The 20,486-nt window shown below is 39.9% G+C and overlaps 1 protein-coding gene across 1 annotated transcript in view; it reads right to left on the minus strand.

Moving 5' to 3' along the window:
- Positions 1–20,486, minus strand: part of CIITA (class II major histocompatibility complex transactivator) — a 36,556-nt gene continuing 16,070 nt past the window's right edge. Inside the window, exons 3-20 of the mRNA XM_027711146.2 lie at positions 20,139–20,267; positions 19,653–19,712; positions 18,239–18,322; positions 17,589–17,648; positions 14,590–14,739; positions 13,302–13,442; positions 13,116–13,172; positions 11,002–11,067; positions 8,834–10,541; positions 8,555–8,728; positions 7,620–7,691; positions 6,262–6,342; positions 5,133–5,225; positions 4,707–4,790; positions 4,281–4,364; positions 3,728–3,811; positions 2,972–3,064; positions 1–2,093 (exon numbers count right to left, since the gene is read on the minus strand). Coding sequence (XP_027566947.2) covers positions 2,992–3,064; positions 3,728–3,811; positions 4,281–4,364; positions 4,707–4,790; positions 5,133–5,225; positions 6,262–6,342; positions 7,620–7,691; positions 8,555–8,728; positions 8,834–10,541; positions 11,002–11,067; positions 13,116–13,172; positions 13,302–13,442; positions 14,590–14,739; positions 17,589–17,648; positions 18,239–18,322; positions 19,653–19,712; positions 20,139–20,267 — 3,200 coding nt within the window. The 3' untranslated portion in view covers positions 1–2,093; positions 2,972–2,991. The remainder of the gene's footprint in view (positions 2,094–2,971; positions 3,065–3,727; positions 3,812–4,280; positions 4,365–4,706; positions 4,791–5,132; positions 5,226–6,261; positions 6,343–7,619; positions 7,692–8,554; positions 8,729–8,833; positions 10,542–11,001; positions 11,068–13,115; positions 13,173–13,301; positions 13,443–14,589; positions 14,740–17,588; positions 17,649–18,238; positions 18,323–19,652; positions 19,713–20,138; positions 20,268–20,486) is intronic.

Here is a 20,486-nt window from a genome sequence, read left to right on the forward strand (position 1 = left end):
TTTATTAATACTTTAAAAAAAGATGTGTAAAGACAACCAAAACACGGTCTCACAATTCACAATCTGTACATTATAAAAATACATCTCTCTCTAACTCGTAGAAAGAGAACAGCAGTATATACAACATGACTTTATCAGTCCAGACAGGGTCCTGTAACATTCATCTGCCTGGCTAATATTTAGCACATTCTCAGATTCAGTCACAGTAAAGTGCAGCTGCAGAATATGTGCCTGAAGGGGCATTTGTCATCCCAAGCTTAGTTAAGGGAAGCCAAGACAAGGGTTCACCGTGGATGTGCACGGCTGGGGCGCCGTAGGCTGATGGGAACATCACACAAGATTTGGCTCAAACTACCTCCCATTCAAGCAGCTCAAAAAGGGGAGTATAAATGAGATCCTTTATCCATGACTCTGGCTGGAGAGAAGAACCACGCAGACGGTTAAGAAAAATACCACATTCTAATTACATTCATATTCTCCACAGAGTTTTCCCACCTTTCTATTCTTTCACGTACAATGTCTGATCCCCCGCTCTCAGAAACAACCAACAGACCTTCCTCCCTTCTTTCTTTAATTTGTCCACTTTGTATCCCTGCTGTCAGGATCCTTCAGGCACTGAAACATAAGCAGAGGAGTGTAACTTTCTGGAAAGAGTATAAAGATTGTGGGTTTGAGCTGTTTAAATTGGGGACTTTTAAAATTTGAGAGGTTAGTTGAGAGATTCTAGTTTGCACAGATACTTGAGTCAGTATTGTCAGTGCTTTTTAGCTGAAGAGATTTCAAAGGAGTGGCTGAGCTAACCCTGAGCTAACTGTGAAGGAGAGACTTCCCAATTTGTGGCATATCAAACATTCCTAGCCTTTTCTATCCCTTTTTGTTGTTCTGTTTCAGACTGTATCTGATAGGAAGCCAGAACTCTAGTGCTGACCTGACAATTGCCTCTGTACAATTTTTAAGTTCTCTCCATGTTCACAGAGCAGAAAGGAAGGAAAAAACCGAGACAATTGGCTTGCTGCTGTAGCAACAGGATGAGTATTTGGCCCACATATGACTGAGACCAGCAGCATAGACATGATAATGCTTTGAAATGTATTTTTGTCTGTTTTTGCCCAGTTATTCATAACTGTACCAGAGCACCACATAAACCACATACAGTAGTGAGATCACTGTCAAGTAGAAAATCGATGCCTGTAAACATTTATGCTGCCAGCTGCATTTAAGAAATTAAATCTGAATCCAGGTATATGAATTTACAGTTCTCATTTGAGACAAAGTAAAAACCTTCAAAGATTGTCACTTTGAGGATTTTTTTGTGCAATAAATTGAAGGTATTTGTATGTATTTGGATTTCTGTGATGTCAGAAAAATCCTGAGTAGTTTTTCAGTTTTAATTCCTTTCTTCTTATTACTTCTTTCTTTTCCCCCCAGTTTTTTTGAAGGATTCTGTAACAAACAAGTGATAGAAAATATCTTTCTATACCTTAAGACAGCACTGATGATTAGCATCAAGAAAGAACCACTTCTAGATTCTCGTGGATAATCTTCCAATATCACGTTTTCTAGGACTGATCATTCTTTTTTGTGCTCCTCAACCTAGTGCTTCAAATCAGCCCATACACACAGGTGGAATCTGTAACACTGGGCTTTGAAAGTCCAAAATCATCAGACCAAATTCGATCACAGTTACCACTAGCACCTTGAAACAATCAGATTTGATCTATCACTGCTTCAGGTGTTGCAGATTCAGCAGCTTTCAGTCTGCTTTTGGTGAATCGGTGGTGGAATTTTACACTGTCAACGTCCTGGTGGTTCCTGGTTTCCTTTAATGGTGATCACAGTATCCAGATGTTCTTTTCATCTCTGAAACTTGATGTTGCTTAACTCTTCATCACTTCAGTAGGAATACGATGGGGTCTTTGAACAGCATTTTAAATGACCTTTGGAAGTTCAAACTTTATAATTCACCTAATTTAAGCATCACTTAGAAACTTAAATGTGACCTTTTTTGCAACACGAAAATCTGCCACCGATTCCTAAAGCAGCAAGAAGATAGGAGAGCACAGAGGACACCTTCCCCCTCTTCTTTATGATACCTGTGAAATGATGAAAACAGAATATTAGATATACACCCACCAGCCTAATCACCATTAAGATGACCAAAATCAGATATTTGATGAGCTCTGTAAACAGACAACAGTGACTGGTAGGTGCTGCATGTCTCAAGGTTGGGAGACAGGACCCAGACTTCCTGCCATTACTTCTCAGCACTAGTGCAGAAAGCTGGGAACAGAAATCCTACACAAATCCCTAACTTCCCATGCCAGCTACAGTTCCTTCAGTCCAGGAGCATCAAGGCAGTCAGATCCTGATGATCATTGGCAAACTTATTAAATTATTAACAGTGCAATTATTTCAGGGATCTTTGAAACTGTGCAGGCAGAATCAATGAAGTGAGGTGACTGCCAGTGGCTAAACCACACCATGAGACTGAGAACAAGGAATGTGGGAACCAGTGGTTTGCTCTGAGTACAGTCTAGGTACAGCTTCATAGTGAGACAAGCAGCTCTTGAGGATTTGTATTAAACACAGGAAAAGTGAAAGGACTTCCTGAAAATCAACACAAACCAATCTCTGTAGAGCACAGAACTCATCTGTTAAACATGAGAAGTACACAGAGCTTTAGTTTTTTGCAACAGAAAAGAGAAGGTAAGGAAGGCAGCTGCCAGTCACTGAACTGGGAGGTCTGGGAGAAGTCCATTTTTCTTACCATAGCACTTGCAGTCTGCTAGTGCAGGTGCCAGGGAGATGGGGGATGCAAGGTGAGTGGGGTAAAAGAGATCCTGATGTGACCCTGATCTGTGCCACTCTAGGGCAGCGTCTCTGTCCTCGTCCATGGACCCTGTTCCTGTGCCTGCTGCCAGGGAGCCCAGAATCAACAGCTCCCACAGAAACAAATCTTGCTGTCTGTTACCTTTGTGGGATCCTCTGAATCTACACACTGATCCTAGAGTCCAGCTGCTGAAGGTATTCAAGGATTCCATAGGGAATGGCGGGATTCCACATCCTGCAAGGGCAAATTCAGAAAGGAAAGAGATTTTAAGAAGTGTAATTTGCTTCATGGTGTTTTTGGTGCATTTGTTATGTTTGTGGCTTTGTTGTTGTTGCTGTTGTTTGTTTTTTTTTTTCTTTTTTAAAGTTGCCTTTTCCTTTGACTATCATGCTATAAAAGTATTTAAGCTATGGAACAAAGGAAAATGCATCTTAATTTAGAAAAAAGCATCTCAGTCCTCCATAACCTTGCTGACTCTAATTACAGGACACACTACAGTCCTGTTTCTGTAACTGTTCTTTAATTTTCCATCAAACTCACTCTGAATGTGTATTGGCAACTTCAGCCTATTTAACCTGTAGTGATGGTTGCTCATTGTTTATCCTCCAAACACAAGTCCTGCAGCACAGAGTAGGTTGAGGTCTATGGGAGGGTAGAAGATTAACAAAGGGAGGCTTAATGTAAACTAAAGCAGGACAAAGTTGCCTGGGACCATTGGGAAGTAATGCAGCTGAAACCAGAGACAACTTTTTAACATCACTATGGCTGCTTTTGTCTTTTGGTGACATCTCTTTTTGTGACTCATAAATCCGACAAATACAGAACACAGCTTTAGCATGATTTCTACCCCAGTTTTACAGAATGAAGGTACAGCAAACAGCCTATCAAGAGACTTACACCAAGTTCTTTATGTGGGGACATTTTCGTAGGCTGTTGGTCAACTGCTGGGCTCCCACACGGGTTATTTTGTTGTACTGAACACTGAGGAATAAAAGCAACTTTGTTAATCCAGATCACATCATGTAGCAGTGTAATCCAACATTCAATTCAAAATCAAAAATACTGTATAGGTTACCCTGCAGATGGGGAAAGAAAATAAAAAGAAAAAAACCCCATAATAATGTACTCAAAAGGTCAAACAGGAACTTAACTATGTCAGTTCATCTGAGGGAATCCTTTTTCTATATGCCTGAGGTCTTTCTCCAACTCTTCATGATCCTATTCTCCCATCTTAACAGCAATATTTTTGCTTTTAGAGTGAACTGCTCCTTAATCTTCTCTAGTCACTGACTATTTGGACTCTGCATAAGCACATTTTCCCTGTGAAATTTCCCTGAAGTTTTCTTCCTCAGTTTCTGTCTCCTCTAAAGCCAAGCATGGGACATTTGAATTTTCAGTCTCCAAGGAAGTAGGCTTTCCTGGGCCATTTCAAAAGGTTTCATGTACTCACTCTAGCACTCTTAAAGATGTCATTGCAGGAAGAACTTTCGCCAGATTTTCTGCTCCAAAATCACTGATGTTGTTATTGTACAAGCTGCAGAAAACCAAACCAGTTCAGTCAAAATTGAATAATGGATAATGTAAACAGACTATACATTAGATCACAGGTTTTCAAATATTTTTAGTGCGTTTTCGCTTTCAATTTGTGCTTATTTGCAGTTAAAGTTTAAAACACAACTTTATATTCCCTAGATATCTTTCTGTATGTCTGCGCTGGGTCAGAATTTTGCTCCTCTTCTTTCCAAAGACTTTATGCAAGAATGAAGTCAAAAGCTTGGGTGCTGCACAGTGTTAATATTTGTTCCATGTTCAGTAATTTCTGACAGAGACAGCAAGGTATGTTGTACAAAACAACTGGACAGGATACACCACTTACCTTAGTGTTTTTAAGGAAGACAAGGAAGGAAGAGCTGTGGCGAGTTTCTCCGCACCCATGTCTGTTATTTTATTCTGTGATAAACTACAGTAAGTGAGATCACTGTGTTAGTTGAGCACGTTTATTCTAATTTATTACAATATGGGGAAAATTAATTTTCATTTTTTAAAATATAATTTGGACAGTCTGTTTAGACCAAATGAGGAGAAAAAGACAAAATATGGCCCTTGAAGGGCAGTGAGGAATTGCCATAAGATTATCCTATTTCTCTAATGAATGTACAGATTAATTATCCCCATAGACTCATTTGGTCTTCCATGCCAATGGAGTAGTTGTGCCCATAATTGTTAACACACAGTCCCTTAAGGCTCTGGGTTTAATTTATTTCTTTTCAAAATTTCCCAGAACTGTTACCCTTGCACTTACTTTAATGTTTCCAGGGATGTCAGGGTTGGAAAGACTTCAGATAGACTCTTGGCTCCTTCATCTCCTATGCCATTTTCACTCAGAGCATCAAGGCTGGGTGACAACAAAGAGAGAATTAGCTCCCCTTTCAATCTAAATTTCTGTGGTTTATTCACCTCAGAGACCACTCTATCTATCTTGAAAAGCTCCTTCTCTGCAGTAGCCTCAATCAGCATGAAGCATCACACAAATTACAGCTTCTCTAATAAGCAGCTTTCTGCTGCCCAAATTTACAGCCTAAGAATTTTTTTTTTTTTTTACTAGTTGAATAGCTTGACCCATTTCCTTTGATATGCAATATTATTAAAATGGTTATGAAATAGCTGTGTTCCAGCTAAGCTGAAATGAGATTTCTTGCGCACACGGAAATACAGAACTGACAAAATCCAGCAGAGGCTGTAAATCCCTGCCTAAACAGATCCTTCTCCAGAGTGGGAGTATTAGAAATTAAGTTTTTCTTCATATCTAGTCACAATTTTAGATACTGAATCCCCTTCTAATCTGACAGGTAATGCTGGGATATATTGGACTAATTTCAGTCTTAAAGCTTTATTGTTTTCCCAAAATATCATGAAAAGGCCAGATCCAGTACAGACAAATGGCCAGTGGGCCGAGCCAGTGAGGCCAAAGGCCCTCTCAAACCCCAGTAATCTTCCCACAGACACTGTGGCAAAGTACTGGCTATTGTTGGTACACTTGTTTTGCGTAGAGCTTAAAATTAAGAGACAGTTGGTTTTTCATGGACAAGGGCATGTTCTGGAGCTTCAAGGAAGAGATAAGTGACCCTCGGGCAGTGCTGTGGCAGGAAAGGGGGACCACCCAGTGGGTCTGGACTAAACTTTCCCACAAGCCGAGGAACACCCAGGGAAGTGACTGAGGGTACTGAATGAACCACCACCGAGTGTCCCAAGGGAGGCTGAAGAGCTTTTCATCTGCTGTTATAGTCTCAGGATGTTTCTGCTGTTCAGTTTGTTCATCAAAGCAGGGAGTCTTGTTGGCACAGAAAATGTTTCTCGGGTGCAAGAGCTCCCCCATCATCAAGGGCTGCTGAGGAGCAACGGTGGCAAAGTTGATCTTTAGCAGAACTCACTCTAAATGCTGAAGTGATGGAAATGCTGCAAGAATTTTCACGAGTTTTAGCAGTCCCTGAGGGCCACACACCGGACCCAGCCTGGAAGAAAATACAGATATGCAGCAGTTTTTTCAGATGCTCACAAACAGCAAAGTTTAAGAATCCTTAAGTTTTTTCCCTGCAGCCCCAATGCTGTTTACACTCCTCAGAAGCAATTATTCCCTACCACCTGCAGCAAGGAATTCTGCTGTGAAGCCTCCACATGAGGAGCACACACAAGGCTAAGGCCCTTAGAAACCACAGAATCAGTGGTACATGCATTTGCCACTTTTTTTGTTCCTCTTTGCAAAATTCATCTCACTTTTTTTAGATTCCTGTATTTCTGTTCTTTATCTTTCTCAGGTTTTTAATTTTAAGTATAATCTTGATAACTGAGATTAAAAAAAATATTTTTTGCCTCAACTGTTGGCAATTCAGACTAACTAAAAATCAACCTTTTATTGCATCTTAAAGCATAAATTGCATTTTGATATCCATGCTCACAACATTTGTCCCTCAGATCCCAGCCTCTGATTTGGAGTTTCCTTGGTATCAGAACAAGTTTAAAAGGATTAGAATTTTAAAAAATTTAAATAGAAGTAAATAAGAAGAGGAAAGGAGAAGAGAAAGCAGCATAAAATCAGAAGTGAGGCCAAGCATAGCAGTGCTGGGTTGGGTTAGATCTGAAGAGCAGGAAACAGATGAAGACCTGCTGAGAGTTCTCCATTGCACTGCTGCAATTTCTGCCCAAACCAATTCACAGCCTATGGCAGGATATTTTAAGCAATAGAACAGCCTTGGAGGCTGCTTGAAGTTTGTGGGGAAAAAAAGAAATATTACTGAACACTCATTTTCAAAGTAAGTGTTTCCAAGTCAACCTTCCTTCTTCTAGGAAAAGGTTGCTAAATAATTTATTTGGGAGGCATTGTCTGACATAATTCTCTCATGGCCCAAGCTCTATTAGGGTAGAAAATTACATCAGGAGACCTAGATAGAAAAGTTGAGCATTTCTGGGGGAAAATCCAGGTAGCTGGATCACGATCAAGACATTTTATGCCCTGTGGCACAAGATCTACACCTGTTGGTAAGGAGCTAACTTGTAGTAAAATCAAACAAAATTGATAGAACCTTGTTGATCTATATCACTGCAGGAGCCAGAAATGATGCTTTCTGAGTTTTGGCCATAGTTAATTAAATCTAGTTAAGAAAAGCAAAATAAGTTTTCTTAATGCTTTACATAAACTAACTATACATCAGTTCAAGGACTGCAGCCAATATCCATGACTTCTCTTTCTTCAGTGTAATCATATCAACCAGCAGAGAAGTACAACACTTACGCAAATTCGAGTTTTCTGAGGTTTTTGATGGCAGGAATTTCATAGCTGGTGGAATCAGATGCATCTTGCTCACTAAATAAATCACAGTAGAACCAGAGTATGATAAATATTTCAGCAAAAGAAACAGTGCTTTAAAATAACTTGTTAGTAAATTTTTACAGGAAATAAACCATTGCTGCATTAGCTGAGGAACCAGGAAACTTCAGAATAACTTCTGCTCCAACCTTTCTTCAACAGAGTAATTTCAATCTGATAATTGCCTTTCATAGTGCAGTTGTTTGCTCTTTTTCCAATAAAACTTAAAAATACGTTTTTCTGTATCAACTATTTTCTGTCAGACATGAAATTATTGTGTGTATATTTTAACCAAAATACTCTGCACATCTTAAAATGGAAGTCATCATTTAAAAAGCAAACCAAAACCTTTATTTCTGTGTGCTTTTAAATGCAACCAGTCCCCTAGCCCCAGTATGAGTAGGGATGAAACAGAGGGTTTATAGACCCGAGCTTTCATCTCCTGGGCTAAAAGACTGACTCAGACCACATGTGACTAGTGCAAAACAGGCTTTCATTTATGGCCCAGGGGCTACAGGGGGAAAGAATCAGCCCAAGTTATGCAACTGAAAGCAATTGAAAGATGGCCCACTTGGAGATTAAAAAGAAATCTGAAGAAAAAATGACAGCTGGCCTTTTTATTGGCAGTTTTGATGAATATTGCTGTCATTGCTCCTCCCTGCCTTGACAGCCACCTCACAGCAGGGTAGAAGAACACCCTGGTGTGATACAAGAGCTTGCACTGCCTGAGTTACTCCTCCTTTGGAGAAGCAGAGAACTCTGTTTTCCAGCAACCGTTGTTCAGAGAACTCTGTTGTCAGTGAAACCCCATTTTCTGAAGTTGCCAGCACAACAGGACTTCTGATCATAACCGAGCCTACCAATTCACCATCTTCTCTTGTATCTCCACAAGGTCGGAGAGGTCACTGATGTCCTTCATCGTCTTTGCCTTAAAGGGATCAAGAACAAATTTCTCTGCTGATGCTTTCAGCAGCTCGTAGTCTTTTGACTGTTCTAAAGATTTCCAGAGCCTGACAGTGTCATTGAGGGAGGCCCTGTGAGGTGACAAAACACGCAAAACCAACAGATGTGACAGCTGTTGTTGCATGAAGGTGTCATCTAGAGACAGTGCTACGAACTACGTACAGACAGTGACCAACCTGAAGGACGCCACGTTCTTGAGGCTCACCAAGTCTTTGAGCCCTTGCATGTCAATGCTGCTGTTTCTCAAATCCAAGGAAAACTCCTTTCTCGACCTTTTCAAAATAGAGTGCAGTACATGGACATCAGGTGGGGTAAGGACTATGTTCAGAAAAGACAAGTCTGGCTTGAGCCTTAAGGCCACGTGCTGCAGGAGGTAACTGCTTTGGGTTTCATAAACACAGCGTAGGAGCTCCAGCAGCCTCTCTGGACAGAGATCATTAATCTGCAGCCTTCTAATATATTTCAAGAGTTTATTCTGCTTCTTCACTGGTTGTATTTCATCCTGATTCGAAAGGGAGCAGAAGTAAGGGTCATCCTGGAGAAACAACAATCCAGACAAAAATCGAGGCACTAAATCTAGCCAGTGATAGGGTTTTTTCCTTTTGGATGGAAAAGACAGGTACTTTATTACACTTTTATCCTTGAGCTCTTCTGCTAATGAAAGGTGAAGTGCACACAAGAAGTTCTGAATGACAAAATCAGAGAATGTGCTCCCAAATTCCTCTTCTTCACTATCTGAATGTCTGGGGAATGCAAATGGAAGGAAAAATCCATATTTCAGAGCAAACTCTTTAACTTCTTTAGAAGGAAAAAGATCACTTTTCATGGCACTTTGGTGCTTTTCTCCAAGACACCAGGCTATATGGGCTAGGGTAATAAGATTCTCTTGATTTTGTGTGGCTGTAACGTCTGTTTGCACAGGTATTATCTTCTGCTGAAAAAATTTCAGGAAGACTGCAGAAAGAGTTGAAGGAAGGCTCTCCTCTCCCATTTCAAGTACTGTATCACAAAGAAAACAAACAAATCTACACATGCCAGGGCTGTAACAATGACTGAACAAGTACTCATGGTCTTTGACTAATTTCAGTGCACTGTCACAGTGGGGTAATCCTTCAAAGTATTTGGTTATGTACAGTTCTCTCTGCTCAGGGGAAAATCCTACTATTTCAATAGTCTTATCCACTTTGGACACATAGTAGTACACCTTGTCTTTTGGTCTTGCTGTAAATACTAAGGTACAACCATTGAGTATCTTTCTTTGGATGAGTCCTGAAAGCAGCTCCTTTATACTGTACAAATCTTTTTCCAGCTCGCTGGCTGAGCAACGAGGAGAATTCTCATGGTCATGCAATCCTTTAAAGCCATCAAAAACCAGAAGGACTTTAGCAGGATTTTGCAATATGTACTCGAATATCTCTTTGCTTCCCTCCTGAGGTTTTACAAAAAATTCAAGAAGCAGTTCCTTCAGGCTGTATCGCTTCTCAGGCAAGCTTATTTGCTCACAGTCAAACCAAAATACAAATTCAAACTCAGAAAACTCTCCATTGGACCAGTCCTGGCAGATCTTCTGAACAAGAATACTTTTGCCCATTCCTGCTTTTCCCAGCACCAAAATCACTTTAGTCTCTAAGCCTTTACGTTTTGGGATTTGAAATATTTGGCTTCTATCGATGGCTATCTTTTCCTTCTCGTGCAGACTGCAAGTCACCAGCTGGTTTTCCATTGTTTTTGCACTATTCCTCCCAGTCCTGGTTTCAGTTTGGCTTTGAACAAGTGTCCCATCAATAAACAGGTGATCCAGTGCTACCTCACGCTCCAGGGTCACAAACTTGCACGTGTCTCGGAAATAATCCTTAAGGGAAGTGCAGAAAGTTTCCACCAGCTCTAGAGAAATAAAAAAGCACACAGAAACTGAAGACACCAGTCCACAAATTGCAACATCATTTCATGATGCTTTAAGTACTATGGTAACATGGTGAAAATACATCCATTCCCATAAAGCCCTTAGGTCTGGATTTATCCTGTGCAGCCTCAGGTTAGAAGTGCAGGCACAACAGACACTTTTAAATCTATGAGCTGAATAATTTTGGAGTTATCTACAGAGATGATAAAACCAGCTAAGCATACTGACCTGCTGAGTAGGTACTACAGCTATCTAAAGCTATCTAGATATCTAAAGGTAGTCAAGTCTAAAATCATGAAAACAGGAATTGTGCCCTCAGAACAGCTCCACAAATTGTTGAATGACGATTCCTACAACAAGTGGCTTTTCTGTATGAAAAGAGGCACAGAGTCTCTTTCCAAGAAATACTGGAAGGTTTAAGTTCAAGAGTTCTAAACTCACCTCGTGTTTTGAAATCATCTTCAGAAGGAATTATGGAATCTTGAACTTCTTCAAACCTTTCTACATCTGGAGAAACAAAACCATACACTTGAAGAAGACACCGAGATTGTAATTGAGTCAGTCTTACTAATTTTAACAATAAGACTGATGCAAATTTTCAAGCTCAGTGCAACATATATCCAGAGGAAGAGATATTTTGTTTACTTCACAAGGAAAAGGGAAGAAGTCCTCACACAGGTAGGATTCAGCTGATGTGCAGTTGCAGACAGTGTGGCACCAAACAAGCTGACAGCTGTTTTGACAGTGGCATGAAGCAGATCTATCATTGCAAGGTGAAATCCAGTGTTCTTTTAAATGTCAGTGTTTTGAATAAATTCACATTCACACGTAGTGCTTATCTATGTCTTCAAAAGCAATTGCTTCCTTTTGTTATTCTACACCTTGTAACCAAGCACTAAAGATGAAAGTCACAGTGAAGTGACTGTTGGTAACAGAATTTACCCAGTACTTTTGCTGGCAAAGTCCTGTTGCTGTCCTAATTTCTTTCTTTTTGCCTGTTTGCTTTCAAACTTTTGCACATGGGTCAGACGAGCAGTGTCTGCTTTACACAAAGAAATTGGGAGTTTTTCCAGAGAGAGAATATTTTCTATAGGTAATGACAGACTGTCAGTTTTGACAAAACTCTTGGTAGGCAAAGCTTTGCAAATGCAAGACAGAATTTAAATTGACAGAGACTGTAACAAACCTAACCTCTTAGTCTTGGAACTACATGCAGCAGAGATCTGCAAAAAATCCCCCAAATCAAAACAGGCTAATCTTCCTAAGTTTGAACAAATGCATTTCATGCTATATCATCATCTTGCTGTAGAATGTGGTTTAAAAAAATACAAATCTTAGAGTTTCAGAAATCTGAAAATTAATTCCTACCCCGCATGCCAGCAACCTTTGGAATGGTTTGAGTTCAGAGTTGTTTCTAGCAGGGAAGCAGCACAGACTTCTAATAAGCAAGTCCTTACTTCAGTGAAAGAACACATTTAATACAAAGATAGCTCTCCTCCATGTAGAAGAAAAATCAACCTAAAATATTAAATAAAGAAGGGTTGTGCCTGTTTTCAGGCAGCTGTCTGGTTTTGGTTTACTATTTATTTTATTAAATTAGAAAACAGAATGGAAAACCAAAAAAAGCTGTAATGAGACATTTAGATGAGAAACTGGTCAAATCAGTCAGGAGTGAATAGTTTTTCAAAAAGGAAAAGACACTGGCTCGGAATGTTCTGTGCTAATTTTTCTGCTGCGTTTGGAATTCTGAGACTTGTAACATGCATATGTTGTGCTACTGTAAATCAGTTGGAATTATCAGCGTTGTGTATTCACATAGGCGGTATATATAATTTACAAAGACTGCCCCGAACCTAGGGATATTTGCCTGTTATTCCGCACTTTATGCTTTTGCGGCGGTGGAAGCCGCCAGAGGGCAACAGAGCCCCTGTACTGGGCTGCTGCAGCTGCAGGGACCAGCAGCTGAACGCTCACATCAAACTCCGGCTTCCAACCCTGCTCCGAGGGCTGGAAAAAGTGTCTCAGGAAAGTCTGATGCCACAGGCGGGACTGTTATATCCTGACCAAGGCTCTGACTTCTTTATAAGCCTTTCTGTACATTAGGCTTCTGTATTGTTCAGTTAAATAAGCCCTCACAGTTTGGGTTTTGGGGCTTCCATGTGAGCTGGGTGCAGTCTGGCTTCCAGCACTGAGCATTTAAGACGCTCAGGACCAGAACAACTTCCACTTTCTGATGGGGGCTCAAGCACACTGGGCTTTGCATTGTCTGAACCACACAAGACTTATTCCAGAAACTGGAGTCTCACAGCAAACACAGAGGCTGCTAAAATACAGCTGAACCTGTAGCTCTACAACCCCTTATCTGCACTTTATTTTGGATTAGATTAAGCAGACAATGATCAATACAGAAAAGGTAATGCCATCAATTTTTAGTTTCCTCAATAAGATCAGTATGAGTAGAGCCTGGAGAGGAGAATTGGCTTTGAGTAGAAGAAATATGGTCCCTCTATCCATTAAAAGTGCTGCACACGTATAAAAATCAATTTTCTACTTACCAAATGAACTAACTGGAAAATCTGGGGATATGAATGTTTCCATGGAAGAAGTAAACACTGGCAAGAAACAGATAATAGCTTTTAGCATATCATAGCTATCAGTAACTAAACTTAGTACTTCGTTGGCAGCATTGATTTTTCTGTACTTTATGCCTATTTATGTGGGCTAAAGGCTATTGCTCTTACCTGGATATATTATAAAATCAGATATGCCATTTTCAAGAACAAAGTTAAGTAACTGCTGAGGAGGATCTGCAAAGCCTGGATTGTCCTGGCTCCCTTTCACACTGACAGGTAGAATCTCTGCAGTCCAAGGTTCTGAAGATCCTGAAATGAATGGAGAATAATTACTATTCTGGTTTTAAAGCTTCTGGTTTCTAAAGGTTTCTAAGAGAGAAATAGCTTTCTAAAAGCTACTTATTGTTTATACAGCTTCTAGGCAAATATTTTCTGTGGAGAATTTGTAGGATCACAGGAGGTCCATAGAACCCATTAGAAAAAACACTCTTAAAAGTGAAATACAGGAGATTACCCAGCTTTTAGTGACCACTGTTTTTCAACAGTCTAAAAAGAAATCCTATTAATATAAGGAAAAGTGCTTAAGGCAAAGTCTATCAACATATAGACAGAGAACCAGAAGAGAGAAGATGTGAAAATAGTATCTGCATTAATTTTACCATCCTTTGCACTACATCCCACCTAAGTGAACATCATACAGGTTGTACAAGCAGCCAGCCAGCATCCCCCCTCCCAACCCACACTGGGTAGTTTTTCTGATGATTCAATGCTTGCAATTTAATCACCCATAGCTCTGAGTTTCTGTAGGTGTGACAGAATTTCCTCTGATGCTTTATGCTGCTTTAGCTAGCATCAGATGCTTCAAGACTTCCAACTTATACACTGCTTTTGGTTCCTTTCCAGCATAGGTTTAACAGTGAAAGGTGTTGAACTGTGTCCTGGTCATTAGCATTTCACAGTGTACCATGAGCACCCTCTGCTACACAGCATGACCAAGGCCAGGTGGTTACACAGCCCATCACTACTCAGCTTTTATGAGCTCAATTGCAACCTAGATTTTGCTCTACTACTGCAAATGTAATTATCCCTCAGTCCTTTACAAACTTCCCAGTGAAAAAGTAATTGGAACTAAATCAAAGTTTATTAATGGAAGTTCTGTGACTTCCTATTCTTAAGACAAGTAGGGAATTACTTAGATTAGCATAGAGTAAATAACTGTTCTCTTATAACCTGCACTTCACCAATTAAAAGAAGGATTCCTTCCATTTCATCAGGGGCAATGCCCTTTAATTGCCTTGAATGTTTTCATTCTTTTAGTGAGTGCCACACATTTAAGTGTTTGGTTGAGACAGCTGCCATGCTTGGTTTTCCTGCCATTGTTCAGATTCAGAGGAGAGTTTCCCCTTGTATAAATGAGCCTCTGTACAGGTGCACCTCTATAGCTCTGTGTACATACCAGGAATTAGGAAACTTCTTTCCAAGCCGTAGGCAGCAGGAACAGAAAAGGACAAGTGCTGGTTAGTCAGTGAGGTGCAGCCCACTGGCAGGCTGTTGAAAGGCAGAGCTAAGAAACTGCCATTCTCTGCAGCCACTGCAGGCACTTCCACTTCAAAATAAAAAAGCAAAATGAAAGGAGAACGTTATTTCATTGCTGGAGTTGAGGGGACCAGAGAAGAGATGTCAACAGATAACATGAATCACTAGTCAGTAAGAACAATTCACGATAGCTTCCTGGAATATACCCAGCTCTCAAAGCCTAAAATGTATTTTTGAAATTCTGTAGTGGATCACTTTTTCTTCTGAGTAGTTCACCCTTTAAATTTTCTTTTCTTCATCTTTCTTGGCCTGTCTTATTTCTAGATATCTCCAGATGTATCTACACATGGATAGCTGACAGATTAGACATAGCAAGGTCTGACATTAGCTGTGATAATTTCCCGAGCACACTTTGTTATCTCAATATTGCACAAGAGCAGAGAGGGCCAAGTGCAGTAAACTGAGGACCTTGACTCTCTACTGAGACACTACAGTGCTTGTAAGGACAGCTCTAAGAGTGTTTCCCAAAGAGCAGTCACAAACACCTGAATTTTAAAAGATGCATCTTGCCCACAGCACTCTTTTTTCTTCCAAGAATGGGACAAATGGGGAGAGAGACTTGTGCATTGTACAATTTCATCTGCTTATGGAAAGTTTCTTACAAATCAAGTAAGACACACTTGTTAATTTGAATTATTCTGCTAGTTTCCTTGGGTTTGCCACATCCTTATTCTCAGAGGGTTTTTTTGCTTTTTCCTTCCCTCTCCTGTCTAGCAGCAAAAAGCAAGTCTATATTTCATCACTTTCTGTGGTCTGATGTTTTCATCTAGAGCTACAGACCTGAGTGGGTTTTGTGCCACTATAAATTGCACTGTGTCTGCAATGCAAATCTTTTAGGGTGGGATGTGTTCACGTTGCTTATCAGGAATTGATATATTATTTTGTTAAAGAATCTTTCATTTCTACTGAGACATAAAGCAAGATTTTAAAAAGTGTTTTTCAGCTCATGCTTAAATCAGTGGGATAAATTCCCCTGTAATTTCCTCTCCAGAGACTGTTGCATTGCTCTGGTCAGATGAGAACAGGTACTGCTATAGCTATCAAAACAGCTGGGCAAAAAAACTTTACTTTCATCCAATTCCTTTGAAAGAATCTCATCCTTTGCTTGCCACTCTGAACTTTGGCACACATTATCCTCTTTACTGTAGGTAGTCCTACCCTTCTGAAGAGGTGATGCACTTACCTTCGCAGGATCACTCTGTGACACTCATTCATGACAGGGTAAATAAATTCCTGATTTTGTCAAGTAGCCCATCTTTTTGTCCATTAGATTTTTTGTACCTAGTACTTATACTGTCTTATGTATATACTCCTTCCTCAGCACCTTTATTGCATCAAGGAAGGTAGAGAGGCTGACAATATTCTGAAGATTTCCAGAAAAAGGATGGGTGCAGCTTTACAGAGCACCTGTTAGCTCTGTGATGATACTGGAATGCAAGGTCTATAGGGTGGAACATTTGGAACTGATGTGCCATTTCCTTATTGAGAACTCTTGTTACTGTGGCATAAACACAGGCTTTTAAAAGTGCCTAATCTCTAAGGGAACTTAAGCAGATAGAAGATAACCCACATTTAATGGGTACCAGCTGCCAGGATCTTCACTTGTACCTAAATAACTACAATCATCAGGTACCCATTCAGTAGAAACTCCAATTACCTCTCCAGAACTAGCAAATGTATTTTTTCTACAGCTAATTCTGTTCTATCCTCCCTCCCCACTCCCTCAGAACTCCACATGAACACTGGAAAATCAGCTTGGATCACAGACCCAGTGCACATGTCTGTTCTCTGTCACCTTCATCCAGTCTGTGCAAGTTCCTTGCCAACTGCTGGCCTGAATTGTGCTGAGGTGCAGCCCCATGATCCCAGAACTCTCTGGATGGATCTCTAGGTTACACTCTGGTTTGGCTGCCCTTCCTGACATGTACGTGGCCCCCGGGGTTTGGTGCAGTCAGAGTTCCCCTTAGGAGGCTCGTGAGGTGTGCTGGCATACAATGGCTCAAATGTCAATTGAAAACACAGTATAAAATATTCATCCCAGACTGGTTGCTCTCACATGGATGTTGGAAGACTATTTTGCTGTTTTAGCTGTGTCTGAGACACCCATTTAGGCTACAGTTGGGTAAGAAGATTAGCACCAGTTGACACATAGGGAGCAAGTTCCAGCCTGACTGCTGGCCCCAGGCATTGTCTTGTAGATGGTCTAAAAATGTGCAAAGCCTAGAAATTTCCCCTTCTCCCTTTCTTGTTTTTGTTAAAGGACTTTATAGCATGGACTGGGCCAAGAAATCATCTCTTCCCCGTTATTATTTTCACTAGGATGTTTCCCCAGAGTTTTGGAAGACGTCACACAGAACAAAGAGGATCAAGCCCAGAAAAGGCCAAACTGTGACCTGAGTCATATTACCCACCAGAAACAAAAAGTGTACGTGATAAAAATTACAAAATTTGGCACCAAGACAGCTCTCTGCTGTTTTGCTTTCTTCTCTCAGGTGGATTTAGAAAAGCTCAACTGTGCTTATGTTAAGAAAGTAATTTTCCTATCCTCTGGCAGGAACATGTGCTTTTGAAGCATAAGGATCCAACTGTTCCTAAGCTACTGTGTAGTTGGTCCTAAGTTGCACGAGTTAATAGTTGCTGATAAAAGGATGTGGATTTGTTATATCATAAATAAGTCAGAGGAGTACAAAAAGTGTGATTTTTGCAGAAACATGAAAATGCATGATGGTCAAAATCACTAAATCTATGAGAGCAAACTTCTCCTAGAAGGCAGAGCTCCAACACCTAGCAGAGGATGAGACTTTGGAACATGAGAAAATATATGCTCCATAACCTTCCCCTATTCAGTCAATGACTTACCAATTTTTCTGTATTTTGGTTCTGAAGTATCAGACCAGTTCTCTGCAGAGCCTAGGAAGGCTGAAAGAAAGAAAGGTGAGAATAAGTGACAAAAATTGAACCAGTTTGGTAATTTTAAGTTTACCCCACGGAAACTTATTTTAACCTTTTAAAGTAGAAGGGGGTGTTATGAGTTTCAACTCAGCTATTTCAGAACTGTGCAGCTCCAGTGCATAAACACAAATGTGAAAAGCCTCATATTATTATTTCAGTCTGACTGTGAAGTTTTAATTAGGCTGCAGATTTTTGTGCCATTCAAAGATTTTTGCTGTTGTCCTTGCTGTTAAAGAGGGAGTTGTTCAGCCAATACTTGCTAAGCTATAGATACAATGAAAAAGAAGTTAACGCTGTCACATGGATGATAAAAATGTGAAGAAATAGATCATGCTTAATGTCATGTTACAGGGCAACAAATTCTGTGAATTGTAAATCCTGTGCTTGGAAGAGCTGTTTTCAGTTCCTGCCCACGCACCACGAGCAGGGGCAGAGGAAACACATCTGGTTGAATGAGTGAAGAACTGCATGAGAAGTGCATTGGGGCTGTGCTAAACCCATGAAAGTTTAGAATTCAAACACTACAGCCTTCCAAATTCTTAATGTTCTTCACTTACTTCGTTTATGACACTTCTGCTTCTTCATGTCAGGAAATTTCTCAATGTTTTCAGCAGTCATTTCATCCAAATTGAGGTTCCCTGCTAAAAATATGAAGTATGGCCAAATGTCAACCTTTTTTCTCCTAGAAAAATTACAGAAAGAAGTAAAAGCTAGAGAAACACACCAACAGGCAGCAAAGATGGAATAGGCTCCAAATAAAAGATAAAAATCAAGTTATGCAATAAAACATGTATCCAGATCCATATAGTTTAGAAAGCCCACAGAACTCTGAATGCAGATTTTCTTGCCGTGTGTTAGCTTCTGAACTGGAAACTATTAATCTTCTGCCATAAATTCAGTGGCTAATAAAACATAAATACTACTCAATGCTCTAGTGATGAGCAAAGGATAAAACATCACAGCCATGTCACATGGGATCTCAGTACACGTAAAATGACTCAATTTATGTACAAAAGGGATTCGATCCTTTAAGAGACAGAGTAAAGGGTTCTGAAATGATTTCATACTTTGTGTTTAAAGAACTGTCAAGTTATCCATACCATTCTTTTACTGGCAAATACTTAAGTATTAATACTGTATCTTGGTTTTTTTTTCTAAAACCAATAGAAATATTGTTATTAGGTGCAAAACCCCTGAAATTCTAGACACACCAGGGAGCAGTATAAATCATTTGAAAAGTCATGTGAGCTTACTGTAGCCAGAATTATTCCAGGGAAGGACTGACCTTTGGTAAATTAGTTCAAATTATTTTGCTCAAGCACAAAAGAGGATGCACAGATATTGTGTGAATCTTTCTGATTCTATGGATTTCTCAGCAGCCACACATTAATATACAGATTCTGAAATAGTAAACAGCTGTATTTTTCCTACTACCTAAGCGATGATTTTGTCCCAGAAGCCAAGCAAGTATCTCTGGTCAAGCACTGAATGAAGGAATAATTTGTTATATGTATATTGTAGCATTGTTGCATTGATCTGGGTGAGAAGTAAAACCTGATGTGCTTCCTCAGGCAGCTCTGTGCATCTTGGACGGAAATAAGTGTGTGTGAGCTGCATTTATACACGTGTTAAGTCTTCTGGCAACTCATGTATATCACCCCTGTTGTGCTCAGAGTAAATGTGATGCTACTTGAGGGCATTTACAGCACTGGGCAGTTAAACTGTGAGTGTGTTACAGCCATAGTGATGTCATCAGCAACTTGATCAGAGATAAATCTGCCATCTTTGAGAAAAGCCTTCAAAAATACAGAAAATCCTTGTTTTTTTCAAGAAAATCCTGGGACATGGTCACAAGTGGAAAGAAGACACCATATATATAAAACTTTACTAGTGTTTGAACTGTGGGCATAAAGCACATGTTAGCCAGAACACTGTCATGGAGAAAATTAGTCTTTGTCATATAAATCTTACCAAAAATGTCTTCCACCTGCTTCTCCTGATGATCCTTGAGCACATATTCTACTAATTCAGCTGGCAACACAGGAAAGAAAAACAGAGGAACACAGCAATGGCATTGTAACTTTCTCAGCTCAACTCTTGTAAGCTTACCCTTATTAACAGAAATCTGCAGTTTAAGTAAAATTGAAGAGTTAAATTAAGTTTTTCTTGTAAATTGTTGTTCAGGAAATAAAGATCACAAGAAAGGAGAAGTTGAGACAGGAAGTATTAAGCAGAAGATGACATTAATAGAGAGATTTTCCCCCAACAGCCACAAGCTACTGTTCATCTGTTTCCCCACAATGCACAGGTTTAGGTACTTGGTTAGATCTACCACGCATGAGGGACAGACCACTTGAGTATGTGCCACTGCTTCAGAGTGAAAATAGAATTTGTAAGGAACAGCTATAGCAAATGATTGTAAAATAACGATTTAACACCCAAAAATTACTTTCATACCCATTTTAGCATAAGCATCCGTGGTGTTGGAACAGAGATACGACCCATCTCCATTTTCACCATTTTCCATCGTACTCATGAAATCCATATTATTTAACTGTTCATAGTTGCTGGCATCAACTTCAAGATCTAAAGAAGAATATGCATTGGCTTAATGAATACCATAACTAATGAGCAAAAAACCCAGATACCATGACATGCAGAACAGGCAGATATGTTGCTTCAGCATAAGGTTTTGGCTCTGCATTGTAAGTTGGCTAAGGAGGAACAGAACTGAACTCTCAGTAATTCATAGTCATCTGGAAATCAGCACTTTTCTTTTGATAAACTCTGAGACCTCATCTCTCC

This window comes from Pipra filicauda, unplaced genomic scaffold, assembly GCF_003945595.2.
Source record: "Pipra filicauda isolate LSUMZ 115617 unplaced genomic scaffold, ASM394559v2 scaffold317_size908105_pilon, whole genome shotgun sequence".
NCBI classification, from domain to species: Eukaryota; Metazoa; Chordata; class Aves; order Passeriformes; family Pipridae; genus Pipra; species Pipra filicauda.